This window comes from Schistocerca piceifrons, chromosome 4 (genome assembly GCF_021461385.2).
Source record: "Schistocerca piceifrons isolate TAMUIC-IGC-003096 chromosome 4, iqSchPice1.1, whole genome shotgun sequence".
In the NCBI taxonomy this organism is placed as follows: Eukaryota; Metazoa; Arthropoda; class Insecta; order Orthoptera; family Acrididae; genus Schistocerca; species Schistocerca piceifrons.
The window spans coordinates 82,941,008-82,958,509 of NC_060141.1; the positions used below are offsets into that span (position 1 = coordinate 82,941,008).

The following is a 17,502-nucleotide window of genomic DNA, read 5'->3' on the forward strand; positions in this document are numbered from 1 at the left end:
TAGTTCAACTAAGGTATGTTGTCAAAAACAGTAAATGTAACTGAGTTAGAGCATGCGTTTTTACCATGTCATCTGTCAGAGAATCAAATTCTGTCCGAATGATTAAAGAAAACACACCTGAAAAAAGAGACCGAAACGTATTGCTTTCGAATAATCGTCGATACTGAAATTAAGTTAATGTTTCTGTCTACTGTAACAGATTACAGGGTATCATTTATGTTTTCTTGCATTCGCAACTCACGAAAGTGTAGCCAATAGTTGTACTTCAAAATGTGATATCGCAAAATTATACGTTGAGGTTGGATGCACTGCCTGACAAATGTGGAAAATCGAAATGTCTGATCTGCGAACGAAAGAGATGTTAAGGATGTGAGGGTGTTGGTTTATAGCGACAGTAAGTGCTTTGAGACATTTGTTTGTCAAAATATATACTATGTTGAGTGAAAGTGTAAGGCTTACGGCACTCGTCAACACATGGTGCTACTGCTAATCGTGTAATTCTTGTGTAGCTTTCTATAATGCTTGTGGGCGTTGTTCAGTTAGCGTGAATTAGAGGTGTTAAGTGATGTTTATGATGCTAACGAGTAATAAATCATTAAGCTAGATCACGTCGCAGCTTAGATTTTTACTCGTGGCCTAATTTAAAAAGAAAAAAGCGCTATCATAGCTAGAACGCCAACTAGCGACCGAGTTTCTCGAAAAGTTCCAGGCAAGTTTTGTTTTTGTTTTCTTTTTATTGTGACAGGAGTGCAGATCGTCTGCAGCTGTTGCTGGTACAGCACATTGTTTACAGACCTAGAGCTCTTCGTTAAGCGTAGTGAAATATAACTGCTTGCGATATTATGTGTGACGCTGTAGTTAAAATGTAGGTCGGCGTTTCTGTGTAATACAAGTACCTTGCAGATGATGTTGATATTTACGCTGACGGTTCATTGGCCAATAGTGTAGATATTTTACCAGTTACTCTCCGACTTGAGTGCATTCGAATTAATCATAGCATAAGGATTAATGAAATAGAGTTGGGCGTTCATTTCTTGATTGGTTTGAGTTGTGGACGATAATTTTTGTCTGTTAACGGACTGTTGAAAACATTTTTTGTGAATTGCAGTGCGGTATGTTTCCTTCGTAGCAGTTAGTGTACTGTAAATTTGACTAGTAATTATTCATTCATATTTTGCCATTATATTTTACAATAGATTGTTTAAATATGTGGCCTACTCCTATAACACTGATACATTGAACAGTCATGATGTAATGAAGTCCCTTTCTACTTATGAGCTAGATGTTATGTATTTCAAAAAATCATCATCATTTTTGTTACAATGTATAGGAACACTGGCCTGTTTAATGTTTCGTTATTTGAGTTCAGTTTCTGCTATATTGTGTTAGATTCAAGGGATTATACGATGAGTCATACTTAATGCACTTAATAGATGTATTTTGTAGGCTAGTTGTTAGTAATTAGCCAGAAATAGGCTTCTAGCATTTCATATGATGGAGCTTATATCACAAAGTGTTGATTGTGCTGTGCTTTTATATGCCATAATCAGGGGGTTTTGTTATAAATATTTTAATTTCAGGCTCTGAAGTGGTGTATTTTATGTTTAAAAACTACGGATATCTCATACTCTGCCAAGATTTGGGGAACGGTAAATAAAGGAATGTATCAGGGACGCTAATGTCCTTAAAGAGTAGCTCAGCATCCCACACATCACTACACTGATTAGAGCAGTTAGGAATGTAGAACAATGCTTTATTGTGGTTAACAGTCTTCTAGATGGCATTGTAAGAGGAGTATAACACTGGACCCAACAGTTCATCCAAATTTGGGTTTCCGAGGTTTTCCTTAAGTGAATCGGGCAAATGCCAGACGATTCCTTTGGACATACTTGATTTCCTTCGGCATCATTGCCCTATCCAGGCTTGCCCCCCCCCCCCCCCCCTCTCTCTCTCTCTCTCTCTCTCTCTCTCTCTCTCTCTCTCTCTCTCTCTCTCTCTCTCTCTCTCCCTCCCTCTCTCTCCCCCCCCCCCCTTCTCTCTCATGTGACCTTTTCACTGATGGGATGTTAAATTATTCTTCTATTTACTTATGTCATTTTGTTTTCAGGTTTCTTTAGGTTCGTGCTCATGGGGTATCCCTTTGCCTGATGACATGGTGTCATTGTGAGTGTGATAAGACCTTTGTTATATTGAATACTTTGTAATTTGTGGTTAGAGAAATAAAGAATGTGTACAGTGAGTGGGTAATAATTGTTGACACGTCCAACTACTGCAATAGAAAGAAGATTAAAGGGAATTTACAGTTAATGGGAAAGAAACATTGTGCTGTGCACACTTCTGTGTTCTGGAAGTACTAGACCTAAAAGTAGAATATCCTGAAAAACAGATTCCTGTACATAAGTGGAAATATGCTGAGTAATCTAGCTTCTTCATTTTTAACTCACCTATGGCAGAAGTCATCATCATCAGGATTTCCTTCCAGTGAGCCGGGTAGGAAATTTGTAAATGATATGCCTCCATTGGTTTTTGTCCTGGTATAGCTTTTCCCTCTCCACTACATCCCATGTTACTCCTTTCCTATTGAGATCCTCCTTAACCTGGTCTGTACATCTCTTTCTAGGCCATCCAATTGGTCTTCTTCCTGGTACCTCAATCTCCAAATACTGGCGTGGAGTTCGAGTCGGGTGCATTCGCTTCACATGACCAAACCACATCAATCTCAAAGCACTCATTCTCTCCTCTGTAGTCAATGTCACCTGCAGGTCTCTCCTTACATAAATCATTCCTGACTCTGTCTCTCCTAGTTTTTCGTAGAGCTGACCTAAGGAACTTCATTTCACATACTTGTATTTGACTCTCTTCTCTCTTATTTATGACACAGGCCTCTTGACTATACATCATGGTTGGAAGGAGATAAGTTTTATACATGATCTGTTTGGCTCTTTGAGGGACTTCCTTGTCCCACATTAGATTTCATACTTGGTGGAAGAAGCTAGCTCCTTTTGTTATTCTGTTTAAGACTTCTAGTTGGGAATTTCCATCACGTGATATGATGCTATCCAGATAATGGAAGCTTTTCACACATTCAACCTTCTCCCCCTCCAGTATGATGTGACAAGGTGTGGGTGTCCTGCTCATCTTCATTACTACTGTCTTGTTCCTACTCATCGTTAACTTGAATTTTTTAAATTTTGTGTTTCAATAATCTAGTCTTCTCTGACTCTCCACTTCCGTCTCTCCCCAAATGGCAATGTCATTAGCAAAAACAAAAGCATTGAGATCTTCATTTTCTTCTTCCTTGATTTCTTTCATGATTCTGTCTATAAGTGTAATGAAGAGTAAAGGGGAGAGCGAACTGCCTAACTAAACAGCTCTCTTTGTCTTAAACCATTTTGATCTTCCACCTCCTACTTGTACACTGCTCTCACAACTATCGTACAGTGTCTGGACTTTTTTAATTAATGAATCACGAGCATTGTTTTCTCAAGCATTTCTGTATTTTATCCCTTGGTACACTGTCATGCTTTTTCCAAATCCACGAATACTACTATCAAGTCCTTTCCTTTTTCCCAGTATTTCTCCATCAACTGACTGAGGGAGAAAATGAGATCTATTGTTCCCCTATTACTTCTGAACCCGTGCTGTTGTTCCTCTAATTGGTGTTCTAGAATTTCCCGCAATCTGTTTTTCTATTACCTTTTCCATTATCTTAAGGCAGTGTGATAGCAGTGTGATTCCTCAGTAGTTGGTGCATTTCTTCCTACTACCTTTCTTGAACAATGGTATTATAATTCCTTTTTTCCATTCATTCGACACTTTGTTTTCTTTCCATATCACCCCCAGTACCTGGTGTAACCATTGTATTCCATGGATTCCTGTGGCTTTAATCATATCTGCTGTCAGCTCATCTACTCCAGCCACCTTCCCATTATTTATCTGTTTCAGGGAATTCTCAGTTTCTAACCAAGAGATTGGATCCTGCTTTTCCTCTAATTCAATGACTTCGGTGTCAGTTTCTTGTGCATCTTCCCCATTCAGTAAGATTTCAAAATAATTCTTCGTCTTTTCTCTGATACCATCCATGTCCCTGATAATATCCCCATCGTCTGTTTCAATCGCTTTTATGTCTTCTCTATCAGATCTTTTACTTTTCAATAATTCATATAGCAGTTTCTGGTTCCCTTTGCTATCCTGCTCTAGTTTCTAGGTGAATATTTCCCAAGTCTTCTTCTTTTCTTCTTTCACAATTGTCTTTGCTTGGCATTTCTTTTGTCAGTATTCCTTCTCGAGTGTTGTCGCCTAGTATTCATCTTTTGGTACCAGCCCCTGGTTCTGATTTCTTTTTTCAAACTCCATGTTTTTCTTTTCTTTTTTAAAATTGCATCTTCTATTTTATTGTTCCACCAACTGATTTCTTTGTCTCTCACTTTACCCTTTGTTTTGCCATGTATCTGCACAGCACTGTTAACTATTGATGTTTTAAACAGGTTCCACTCTTCCTATACACCACCCCTCTCAGTGTTTGGCATTTTTTTTGCTACTAGATTTTGGAAACTTTTCTTATTTTCTTCTTCTTTCAACTTCCACTCCTGAATTTTTGGCATTCTTTGTACAGCATTCAAACTTTTCATCTTATAATTCAGATCAGCCACTTGTAACCTGTAGTTACTATCCCATTGCTCACTTGGTATGACTTTAGTGTCCCTTACTTTTCCTCCAGTTAATTTGTCTGTTAATATATAGTCTATAACTGTCTTAGAGTTGTCATCCCAGCCATATCTAGTAATCTTATGGCTATCTTGTTTCTTGAAGAATGCATTCTTCACTAAAAGATGATCCTTTATGCACAGATTTAGAATTTATTCACCCTCAACATTTCTTCTTCCGTATCCAAAAGGGCCCATCACCTCCTCATATCCATTTATATCCATGCTGATCTGAGCATTCAGATCCCCAATTATCATAATGTTATCTTCTCTTACTAGGTCTTCTAGTTCTTCAAGGAATTCCATTTTTTCTTCCTCATTGCACCCTTGCTGAGGTGTGTACACTTGAAGTATAGGAAAACTATTCTTTCCTAAGTTCACTCTTGCTCTAATTATCCTTTCACTTACTAAGCTCACATCTGTAACTGAGTCAGTGTCTTTGTGAAACACAAACCCCACTCAATTTTTGCCTCTTTATTGTGTACCCACCTCTCAGCAATTTAGAGTTTTTTCCCTTCCACTTGGTCTCACTCAATCCAAGGATATGAATCTCTCTCCTCTCCATCATGTCTACAATCTCTTCAGTCTTTCCTGTCAAGGTTATTACGTTTAATGTTCCCATTCTCAACTTGTTTTTGTCTTTTTGTTGGGTTCTAGTTTCTGCTCTTGTTTAGTGTATCTTCTTACATTCCTTGGTTTTTCTTCAGGCTGTGAAGAACTGTCATTCATTCCAGGGGAACAATAAGTGCTGTCTACATTAGATATTTTTAATCCAAGGCTCGTTCTTTGATTGAAAGCAATGACAACTTTTTCTCAGCCTAACACATCCGAGGATTTTCTTTCATGGTTTACTCCCTCAGCCTTTGGAGATCCCTCTTCACCACAAGGCAGTGGTTCCACTCCTCATTTAGGTCTATCCTTAGGAGGGGAAAGGGTGCCTCCTCTACCAGCTGCACCGTAGCTGCCATTAAGGACTTCGCCATATCCCTGGAAAGGGTTTGATAATGGTAAGGAAAAAGGAGAGGTTTAGAATAGGATAGGATATGATAGGAGACATGCTAATGATAGGTCATATATTCTGCAAATATAGCTGAAACTAAAAAAATCGTAGGATACATGTTTCCTATTAAGGTTGTGATACATTTGTAGTTCTAAAAACTTAACATTATGTGCTTCATCTTGTGCACTCTGTGTGTATGACTGGAGGTTGAATACATCATGTTGAATGCATTGGGGGAACAGGGTGCAAATAACTACATATTGTGGCACATGTTGGAATGAACTATGCGTGCCACTGAGCTCGAAGGTCATATTTGGATCATTCCTGTAGTAAAAATTGAGAAGATGGGCCTTGCTTGCTGAATTACAGTAAAGCACACAATCTGCAGCATTGTCACCAATACTAATTGTGGTCCCCTGGTTCTGAGTTAGGTGTCTGGCTTGAACCAGAGACTTCCTAAATATGCACAAGATGTTGAGAACTGTAGTCCTCTGCTACATGCACCAGTGGTGCACTACGTATTACATGCTGCTAACCAAATAGCTGCCTGTGGGTGGGGTGCACACACTTTTTTTTTAATCTTCTGTAGATGGGGCAACTCCCTCCCCCACGCCATGGTGGGGTGGGTTGTATGCGCAACCACAATGAACGAGTATATGTGGAGCGTCCAGACTAACCCATGGTTCCTGAAGAGGGGCAGTAGTCATTTTAGTAGTTGTTGGGGCAACAGTCTGTATGATTGACTGATCTGGCTTTGTAACAGTTGACAATATGGTGGTTCACAGCTGTACTGGATGGTTTGAACTGAGGTAAAGTAGCAGTTTGGCTCTGCTGAACAGAGTGAACAGTCTAATGATTACAGAATATGGATTGAGAATAATAATAAAAAAAAAGAAAGAAAAAGAAAACACGAGAGTTATGAGAAGTAGCAGAAATGAGAGCAGCGAGAGACTTCACATCAGGATTGATAATCACAGAGTAGATGAAGTTAAGAAATTCTGCTTCCTGGGCAGCAAAATGACCCATGACGGGTAGAGCAAGGAGGACATCAAAAGTAGACTAGTACTGGCAAAAAGGCATTCCTGGCCAAGAGCAGTCTACATAGGCCTTAATTTGAGAAAGGAATTTCTGCGCTGGCCGCGGTGGTCTAGCGGTTCAGGCGCTCAGTCCGGAACCGCGGGACTGCTACGGTCGCAGGTTCGAATCCTGCCTCGGGCATGGATGTGTGTGATGTCCTTAGGTTAGTTAGGTTTAAGTAGTTCTAAGTTCTAGGGGACTGATGACCACAGATGTTAAGTCCCATAGTGCTCAGAGCCATTTGAACCATTTTTGAATTTCTGCGAATCTTCATTCGGAGCACAACATTATATGGTAGTGAAATGTAGACGATAGGAAAACTGGAATAGAAGATAATTGAAGCATTTGAGATGTGGTACTACAGAAGAATGTTGATAATTAGGTGGAGTGATAAGGTAAGGAGTGGGGCAGTTCTCTGCAGAATTGGCGAGGAAAGGGATATATGGAAAATACTGACAAGAAGAAGAGAGAGGATGATAGGACATCAGTTAAGACATCAGGGAATAACTTCCATTGTACTAGACAGAGCTGTAGAGAGTAAAAGCTGCAGAGGAAGACAGAGATTGGAATAAATCCAGCAAATAATTGAGGATGTGTGTTGTAAGTGCTACTCTGAGATGATGAGGTTGGCACAGGAGAGAAATTTGTAGGGAGCTGCATCAAACCAGTCAGAAGACTGATCATAAAAAAGGAAAAATATTGTTTCCCCTTCATATCTCTGGCAGGAACTATTCAGGAGGATGTCATCATCAGGAAGAACAAAACTGACATTCTACAGGTCATAATGAGGAATGATAGATCCCTGAATCGGGTAGGTAAGTTAGAGTTTAAAAAGGGAAACCAGTAAATTGAAGTTGGACATAATGGGAATTAGTGAAGTCTGGTGTCACTAAGAGGGTAATGCAGATAAGTCTAATGAAGATAAGATAATGGGAATGCCAGTAAGCTTTTATGAACAGCATAGTGAAAGTGTTAGTGTAGCCAAAATAAACAAGAAGCCAATGCTAACCACAGCAGTACTGCCAACTAGCTCTGTAGATGATGATAAGATAGAAAGAATGTATGATGTAAAATAAATTATTCAGATATTTAACTATACAAACATTTAAATGTAATGGGGGACTGGAAGTCAGTAGTAGGAAAAGGAAGATAAAGGAACATAGTAGGAGACCATCAGCTAGGGTAAAGGTATGAAAGAGGAAGCTACCTGGTAAAATTTTGCACAGAGCATAATTTAATCATCACTAATACTTAGTCTAAAAATCATGAAAGACCCATGAAGACTGAACAGGCATCCCACCTAATCTCCAGATTTGAAGATGATGATGATGTTGAAGAAATTTGATATTGGGCAGTTATTTGTATTTACAAAACTTCTCAAATATTTTAATGATTATAGTTTGAAATTGTCCATTTGTAAAACTGATTTGAAAAGGGGAACTGAAACATTGGGACCATTTGTTTAATAGGATATTGGTCTCCTTTAGATGGTAATGAAGCAGTCTTTCTGCATGACATGGCTTGGTGGGTATCCAGAAGTTCAGTTCACAAAATTCCATTAAATTAATGGATGTCGAGTTGGTGCTTGATAGTGCCCCAGGTGTGTTCTACTGGGTTCAGATACGGTGAATAAGGTGTCAAAGACTTCTACGTGAGTTTACTGTCGTGTTCACCAAACCACTGCAGCATGATTATGGCTTTATGACACTGACAATTACTCTGCCGGAAGATGTCATGATCTTCAAGAGGATGCAAGTTGTCTGCAATAACGGTCGCATAGTCCACAGTTGTCGTGGGGCCTTGGATTACTATCACAGGTACCATGGAGGCCAAGGTGAATGTACCTCATAGCATGAGGATATTATTCACCTGCAAGGCCTGATGCTGATTATTCAAACCTACTTAGTCTTATCGGCACATTTAACATGTGCTATTGCTGCTTAGAGTGATCCTTGCTGAGTGAGGATATCAAGCTGGTTTGTCTTTGGAGCTGAGCTTATCGTAGTCAGTCCTGAAACTTGAGCTCTTGTTGGCTGCTTCAGGGTCACTCTCATGACACTATTGTTTAGAGAAGCATTAACCATTTACACAGTGTCTCACACACCATACATCTATATCAATAACTGCATTCACATTCATATTCTGCAAGCCACCATGAATGCTTGGCAGAGGGTACTTCATATTGCACCATATATTAAAGTTTATTTCCATTACACTCACATATGGAATGCTTAAAAACCTGTGTGCAATCTGCAGTTTGTTTAATGTTGTCTTCATGTTTCCTGGAAGGATGATACATAGAGGGCTGTAGTATATCCCTCACTTAATTCTGGGCCCGCATCTCGTGGTCGTGCGGTAGCGTTCTCGCTTCCCACGCCCGGGTTCGATTCCCGGCGGGGTCAGGGATTTTCTCTGCCTCGTGATGGCTGGGTGTTGTGTGCTGTCCTTAGGTTAGTTACGTTTAAGTAGTTCTAAGTTCTAGGGGACTGATGACCAGAGATGTTAAGTCCCATAGTGCTCAGAGCCATTTGAACCATTTGAACCACTCAATTCTGGTACTCAAAATTTTTTAACTGGTTTGTGGGTAGATATTTTGGGCGAGTCTTCAAGCCTCTGCCAGCTTAGGTTTTGTCTGCATTCCCTGGATCTTTCTTGTAACAAACAAATGTCGTCTCTGGGGTTGCCCTTCTTTGAATATGATTGGTATCTTGAGCATTAATGTAGGATTGGTCGCATGAATGTTTTGTAAGCAACCTCCTTTGTAGAGTGACTGCATTTTCCCAGTATCCTACCAAAATAACCACATTGCACAGACAGTGATGTTTGTTGTGAGCTTATGAGATAATTTCAAGAGAGTATTTAAAGTGACAGTTTTAAACAGGAACTTACTGCAACCATTTTTTGACGCTAATCTATTTTGGACCAGAGGCATCATCACAACTGCTTCATGGTGGATAATATTAGGATTTAATAGTACTTGGATTTAATGTTTGGTAATTATTTCCTGTCTTTCACATAGTTTATTGTTTGATACTTTTTGATAAAATATTAGTACAAAAATCTTAAAATAGCAGATGTAATACTTGAAGTAGATGTGGATAAAAACTGAGAAAATAATACCACAGTGAGTATTCCTACCAGTCACTCTTTCTAGAGAAATTGCGTTAGTAAGACTGCAGGCCGAATTGTCTTATGTTTAACTGTGGTGATACGTAAATTAGAAGAGTAGTTCTTACAGCCATGCCTCCTTTCTCCGTATTAATAACCGCATTTTTGGTGTGAGCAAATCCCTATTATTGTCATCAGATGATGCAGAGAGTATAATTTTTGCTTCATCGAACCTATACAACTGTCGTCAGATGATTCAGAGAATATAATTTTTGCTTCATATACTGCAAGTAATCCAGTCAGCTAGTGATGTGAACAGCCTTGGGGTGAATGTTCCGAGTGAGGTGCCTGTGCGACGCAGTGATGTGCCGCCAGCAGGAGTGCAGCATCAGTGTAACAAGGCTTCTGATGAGCAGCGAAATGTGGTGTGCGAACAGTGAGGTGCTGGCAGCAAGACTGTAGCACATATCTACTGTAACACTTCCCCCACCTGCCTGTGTCTGTGACGTGCTGCATGTTTGAGCAGCTGTTTGCCTATATAACGGTGTATCCAGATACAACCATCAACATCATGTAACAAGAAGCTTGATTCTTTCGACCATTTGACACGTTTCCATTCATTTGTGGTCCAGTCGAAATGAACCTGTGCCCACTGCAGGTGTAACTGATGATATGGATCATCTTAAGACAAGATAGGGGTTGTCTGCTGCGAAGCAGCATGTTCAGCAATGTGCACTCGACGGTGTGTTCCAAAACCTTGTGCATGCATCAGCATTGCATGCTGTCATCAGATCTGCCACAGATTGCTGCCTATCCTGCTTTATGGAGTGGACAGGCCTCCAAACTTCATGTTCTGTGAGGAGGTATGGATGTCCAAAACCACCTCTCTTACTTGTGGTTCACTGTGCTTCAGTCACTTTCCACAGGTGCTTTGACATTTCTGAGATACTTGTTCCCGAGCACTGGACCATATTAATCTGCCCATTGTCATGGTCACTTGAGTTAGTTGATTTCCCCATTTGCAGCCCATATCATCACTAGAATAATTCCCCATTTGCCTCTGCTCCTCTTATGGACTTTCCTTAACTGTATCACCTACCCACCATGCCATCAGCCAGCAGTCAATCTTGCAGTGACAGTGATCATATTGTAATTGTTGGCTCATCAGTGTAATTTCTTAAAAGTAAGCTTCTGTTACAAAATAAAAAATGTCTTTATTTCATGCATTTTCCAGGTATCTATGATACAGAATGACATATTGAAATAAAAAAAAAGTCAGAAAATGCAGCAGTTGATGAAAACGATTCGGGTGCTGGAGTGATCCTTCTGACAGTAGGCCCCTCATTTGTAGGTAATGAAAAGTTTGTCTGTTAAAATATAATAATAATTGGTTTACCATGAACCATGTGTTGCTATTTTCAAACATCTCATTAGCTGCCTCTTCAGTGATACGACTGATATTACTTTTTATTCCTGTATTTTTATGATCTGCCACAAGGACTAAATATGCGCCTTCTGAGAATGTAAGTGGAAGATGGTTTTTATGTCTCGGAGACAAATTAGTTTCTCAGTGAAACAGGTAAAATTCACAAGACCTTCCACAAATCTTTTCTGTACCAGAAAAATGTAACTCGTCCAATCACTATCTTGATTGTGTCAGTGTTTCTATCCTAAAGTTAATTAAGTCTGTTAAAAATGATATAAACACCTTACCAAGTGTGGATCCAATTTACATGGACAATTTTTGGACTACAGATCCAGAGGTTCAAGATTCAATTCCCAATCACTTCTGGTATTTTCCGTATCATTTATCACTTCTCTCACCTCTGGCATTGATTTGTGCATGTGAAAAATGCCAAGCTGTAACATGGTTGTGAGCCCAAGCTAAACTCTAAACCTCCCCTTCAACTGACTGGGCAAGTAAGTTCAAAGATTGGAGGAAGGAACCTTCAAGCTGACAGCTTTATCTTACTCTAAAGATTGGCTGAAGTTTTGGCAAAGTAGATTATTTATACCCAGTTGGAGATCATTTAGCCACAGCTTCAATGGAAAGTAAGATACCAGTTAATTTGTTACTCCCATTGGTGTCAATGGACAAGTCCTCCTCCTCCTCCTCCTCCTCCTCCTCCTGCTGCTGCTGCTGAACACAATGGTCTTTCCTCTCAGTAGTGTCACATGGCTGCCTGATCCCGATCTTCTTGTGACCCTACGTTCTCTTGAGCACTGTTGCCAGGAATCATCTACAGTGACTACATTCTTGCCAAGCATTTCTGTGGTACCACAGAAGGAACATTCAGCTGATAGCACTATTACATGACCTTGTTCAAACTCGATGAGGTGTTGATAATGGCATCTTTGTCACCTTAAAGGTATCTTGACTGACAGCAACTCACCATGTCAAATCTCAAAGGTAGCCAATGCTCATGGTGGTTACAGTGTGTATTCAAAGCAAATCTGATTTGCTGCTTCACAGTAGCACTACCAGAATCACTCTTACGTGACTTGTGCAAAATTTGCATAGATATCATCTTTCAGATGTAGAAACATGCCTGTCAACTTTTGTTTATGTTGGACAACTTAATCCAGACTTTTTATAAACTGGGCTTTCGTCACATGCATTGATGTCATTCTTCAATCTACTTTGTGAGTGACTTTTGATTTCCATCTTGGATGATATGTGCAAGGCATGAAAGATCTGTTTTTCAGTGATAGCAACTAGCAAGGCATTCAAAGCTAGCAGTTTTTGTTTTCATTCTTTGTTAATTCATTTGAAAGATTTTCCCCAAGTGAGGTGACTCATTGGTATTGGTTATAGGAATATCAGCATTTAATGTCCCATTAAGGACATGATCATTAGATATGAAGCCTAAGATTGGGTAAAATGGGGATGGATATAGACTATGACATTTTTAGTGTTGATATCCAGACACTTGCCTGAATAAGTTTAAAGAAATCCTAAAACTGGATGGCCAGGTGCAAGTTTGAACTCTGTTCCTTCCAAACACTAGTCTAGTGCCTTAGAAATGAGCCATCCCACTTGGGATGTATTAAGACACAAGACGTGCATGTGGGAGTGATGGACTTCAAATCGCTGCCCGGCCATCTTGAGTAGATTGTTTTGCATTGTTATCATAATTAACTGCAAGCAAATGGCATAATGATTTTTTCACTAAATTATAGTTTGGCTCTTCCTTGGTTGAGTGACGGAATTCTTGGTTGATCCATTCTCTTGTTCATTGCCAGTGAAGTGACCCACCTCTCTCTCTCTCTCTCTCTCTCTCTCTCTCTCTCTCTGTGTGTGTGTGTGTGTGTGTGTGTGTGTGTGTGTGTGTGTGTGTAAAACACTAAACTTTAACCTTATTTACTTTCCGTTTTCCCTGAAGTTTCAACAGAAGTACTTGGCATATCTATGAGTCAGCAATAATATCAGATTATCAGATAGCTGATTCTTTTCTTGCAATGTACAAAAGCACTCTGCAAGCATATGTATAGTCTGTCGCTGAACTGAAGAGCGAGCGAGTCCCCACTCTGCCAACCCGGCTACGTCACAAGGCGCTTCTACAGGCTGTTTCACAGCGTGGTACCAGCACTGCCGCGGCGCGCGCTTCAAATATGTGACGAAGCTGTGTACAGATACGTCTCGGCTGCGTTCATTTTCAGGCAAATGCGTTAAGACCATTAAAAAAAAAAAAAAAAAAAAAAAAAAAAAAAAAAAAAAAAAAACTATAGCTTCTTCCGAAACACAACATTATAGAGTAAATAATATTAACATAAGAACGGAAGTCAGGATTCTACTACAAACATAGAACCAAATGCCTGTTTATGTGAATGTATGTTCCTCTATTACTATTTGTAAAACGAACCCCATATAATGCAATCAGTCTGTAGAATATTAGGCTTGTTCTTATTTTGTGTTTCTACTAAAAGGTAGAAGTTTTCTTTGAAGAGCGTCATTGAAACTTAACAATTCTTGCAACACGAAGTGTGTTTAAAAAGTAAGCAGAAGTTTATAATTTTGTGTGTTGTATTAGCCCAATTTGCACTACTTTTTTGTCACTGTCTTCATAAACATGCCTCAAAAGTATGTGTTCAATGTTATGCATGTTGGGTATTTACTCTGTTGTCAGCGGTCAGAAAGGTTACACGTGTTTTGGTAGCATCAATGATTATTTGTTTTGTATAAAAATAAATTAGAGAATGTGTATTAAATTTTGTTAGAAGAATGGAATAAAGTGTATGAAATTTTTAGAAATGGTAATATTGCTTTTGGTGAGCCTGTTATGAGTAAACCAAGGGCAGACAAGTGGTATAAACATTTCAAAGCAGGCCTTAAAGGACAGTGGTTTTACAAGCATGGATGAGATTAAAAATGCACAGTTAAGAGACTATAAACTATCCTGAAGAAACATTTCCTAAAGTGTTTCGGGAACTGGAAAAATCACTGGCATAAGTGTATAGTATGCAATGGGGAATATTTTGAAGAGGATGACATTGCTGTAGATTAAAAAATAAAAAAATAAAAATTAATATGTGAACGCACCTCGTATGTCAAGCTTTTTGCTTATTAGTCCAGAATCTGTGTACATGTTTCGAAGGAAATTTTAGCAGTGTTTAGAAAAGCTATTGCCTACATGTTTTAAGCTATATGTCTTAGAATCAGGTCAATAGCGACCGAGATAGAGATTTAGTGTTCCATAAGCATCAAAGGTTTTACGTGATTTTGAAACTGTCTGTAACGATGGGTTTCCTCCCAAAATTATTAGTTTTCCTTCTTGGTGATTCCAGTAAACCATGTGGCTTATGTTTCCATTCCTTACTTATGCATCCTATTACGTGAGGCTGACGTTTGCATAAATTGCAGCCCTTTGATTGGGACTGGTAATATTAGCCAACAGTTCTTTTTCGGTCGCCTATTTAATACACGCTGTAATAACATTAGAGACGATCGGACGCTCGTTACTCCCCAAATATCTCCTCTTCTTCGTATTCTGCACATTGTCTTGCAATGCTAGACGATTATCCATCACTTCCAGATATCGAAGTACAAAGTTAACTCACTGACACTGGCAACTAAGATCCCACGAACAGAAACGACGTATATCACTGCACACCGATCTACACTGCTAGACATATAACGGGCAACAGATTTTGGGTGCCCCTGTAGGCTGGTGCCAGCGTTCTTCCAGGAAAGGCCACTTCCCCCACCAAAAGTGCTGCTCACTCTTTAGTTTACAGACAGACTATACACACCTCAGTAACGGTATTTGTTACTATTACGTGTTAAGTCCCTCAAATTTTCTTGTTTTTCATAAAGAAATTACTCTTTGTATACCCTAATCTTCTTCACTATATATTCAAAGATTAACAATATTGCATGACAGCTTTGTTTGAGTGTTTGAGATCAAATTTTCAGGTATGCTACAGATCTATCCCAGAATTTTCCATATAAATTGTGGAAGAATGTCTGTGTGCTGTTTTGTCATTACCCTAAACTGTTTGCCCAGTGGATATTTAATTTATACCGAGAAATGTGCTCTCTTTGCAACTTACTCTGTGTGAAACTGAAAGGAATTTTATCAGCACTTGATGTTTGATTTTTCATCATTTTATTTGCATTTGAACAAAATGATTCCTCATTTTATCATCATCCATTTCAGAATTCTGTGATGGTTATGTGAAGTCATGTGCCATCTGAACTGGGATGTCTTAATTTACAGTAGGGTCATCAGAGAAAAGCATATTGCAGGAGAGAACAAAGCACTACACACAAATATAGCTGTCTTTGTGTCTGCTACAGCATTTTCATAACAGCTAGTACTAAATGGAAATTTAATTATTTGGGAATTTGTTGTAGATTGGTACCAAAACTTACAGTTGCGCACAATGTTTCCACTGTAACTTTGCACATTTTAGTGGGCTTGCTGGGATTGGAAGAATCCTTGGAAGTTGGCAACTACTAGCTAGTATTGCCTTATTTGTGGGGAATGGCAAACTTGGCCATCAAACAGTGCTCTTTGTGGTGATATTGTGGTAGCCACTGAGCTCCACCAGCTGTATAATGTTTATTTTATTCGTTTCTTATTCAATTTCGGAAAACTATTTAGTCCGTCATTCTGCTTCTGTACAAGCACATAACACAGGTATATGCAGCACTGCGAGAGGGAGCCAGGGTCTTTTCAGCTCTTCGACACTCCTCTCCCTGTGCCAGACTGTGCCCAGTGAGGCTCCCTTTCTACTCTTCTAAAAGTGTCATGTCACAATGGGGGCACTGCATTTGGGGAAGTAGTGTCATTCCATTCTCAATGGGTCTGCAGTGAGGGATCTTGTTGGATTTTTTAATTGTACATTTTTTATTTATATGTTAGTATGAAAATACTGAGTTGCACTGCGGTTCAGAATTCACAATACACTATAAGATCCCCAATGGGAACATACCTGATAAAGCACTGTGATTTCCAAGCCAGCCTCAATGACGTTTACCGTTAGTTTTCTTTCAGTTATTACAGCTTTTTATCCTGGTATGTGTTCTTCTTGCTTTAAGCACGGGTTATTGTAAAGACCTTCAGTTGTGGTTTGTTGCATGCAATCATGTTCTGTAATAAGTGTTAATTAATTAGTTAGGTGGTAGGTTAGTTGGTGCATTCCATATTTTGTAGATCAGTACATTCCATATTTTGTAGATCATGATCACAATAAGTGTTATGATGTGGAACATATCAGTTGAATGAAAGATTTCACATGTATATTTATATAGCCTCATGCTGCCGTTGACAAGTTTGTAATTGACTGCTTATTTCTATTCAACAATTTGTGTGTGGCAATATGAGGAGTTGTTAAGGAGAAATGACTCTTAATCAATATTGGAAAACATTCTTCTGTGTATCACACATTTTATTTCCATTGGAATATCTTTAAATAGTTTTATAGCTGTGCTTCACTCCTTCCTGTGTCTATGTTGGGTTCATTAGAGATGATTAGAGATGATTTTTCCTTCTAGTATTGTATATATGAATATGTCTAACTGTAATGAGTTGTTAACAATAAATTTCATCAAGTGACTGAATGAAATGTGAGGCTGTGATCAATATTCCAAATTGCTTAAACAGATGCCTGCAAGATGCACTGTCGTAAAGTGTTGTGTAGAGGCAACATACTCCTTATCTCTTTCAAAATAAGTATATGGCCTAGCAGAAACTGTGAAATTAAGTCTGTGTTGTATAACTGTATGCTAAATCAGTGGACACATTATTTAATACTTTTATAATTTCATAATTTTCTCGTTCTGGTGCTAAAATTGTGTTGATTGTAAATAGCAAATTTTAATTTAGGCTGCTTGATGCATTAAAAACAGCCACTTCTATAAACAGTATTAGGCATGAGAAAGAATGCATTTGAAAAAATGTTGTTAATGATGGACAATAATAGTGAGTCTCCTCCATCCTTTTTTATTTGCCCAGTTGACCTGACTGAGCAAGGTGGGAGGAAAAGGGGTGGTTGAGACACAGGGGAAGGGGGGGGGGGAATCAAATTTCTGCCCAACCATGTGGATGTAGGTTTTTCCATTATTTCCCAAAATCACTTGGATAAAATGCTGAGCCATTTCTGCCAGTA

At 39.0% G+C, this 17,502-nt stretch overlaps 2 protein-coding genes across 2 annotated transcripts in view; one reads left to right on the forward strand and one right to left on the reverse strand.

Annotated features, from left to right (window-relative positions):
- Positions 1-330: 330 nt before the first annotated feature.
- The window catches only part of LOC124794775, a 196,902-nt gene continuing 179,730 nt past the window's right edge, over positions 331-17,502 (forward strand). The window contains exon 1 of the mRNA XM_047258409.1: positions 331-394. The gene's annotated coding sequence lies outside the window, so the exon portion shown is untranslated. The remainder of the gene's footprint in view (positions 395-17,502) is intronic.
- On the reverse strand, positions 4,500-5,012 carry LOC124795615. The gene is made up of 2 exons (XM_047259687.1): positions 4,868-5,012; positions 4,500-4,825 (listed from the first exon to the last, which is right to left on the reverse strand). The coding sequence occupies exons 1-2, from the start codon at positions 5,010-5,012 to the stop codon at positions 4,500-4,502; spliced, it is 471 nt and encodes a 156-aa protein (XP_047115643.1).

Coding starts and splice junctions, on each gene's coding strand:
- LOC124795615 (XM_047259687.1), bottom strand. CDS start 5,012: ATGGAATTCCTTGAAGAACTAGAAGACCTAGTAAGAGAAGATAACATT. Junction 4,826..4,867: donor CGGAAGAAGAAATGTTGAGG/GTGAATAAATTC, acceptor ATCATCTTTTAG/TGAAGAATGCATTCTTCAAG.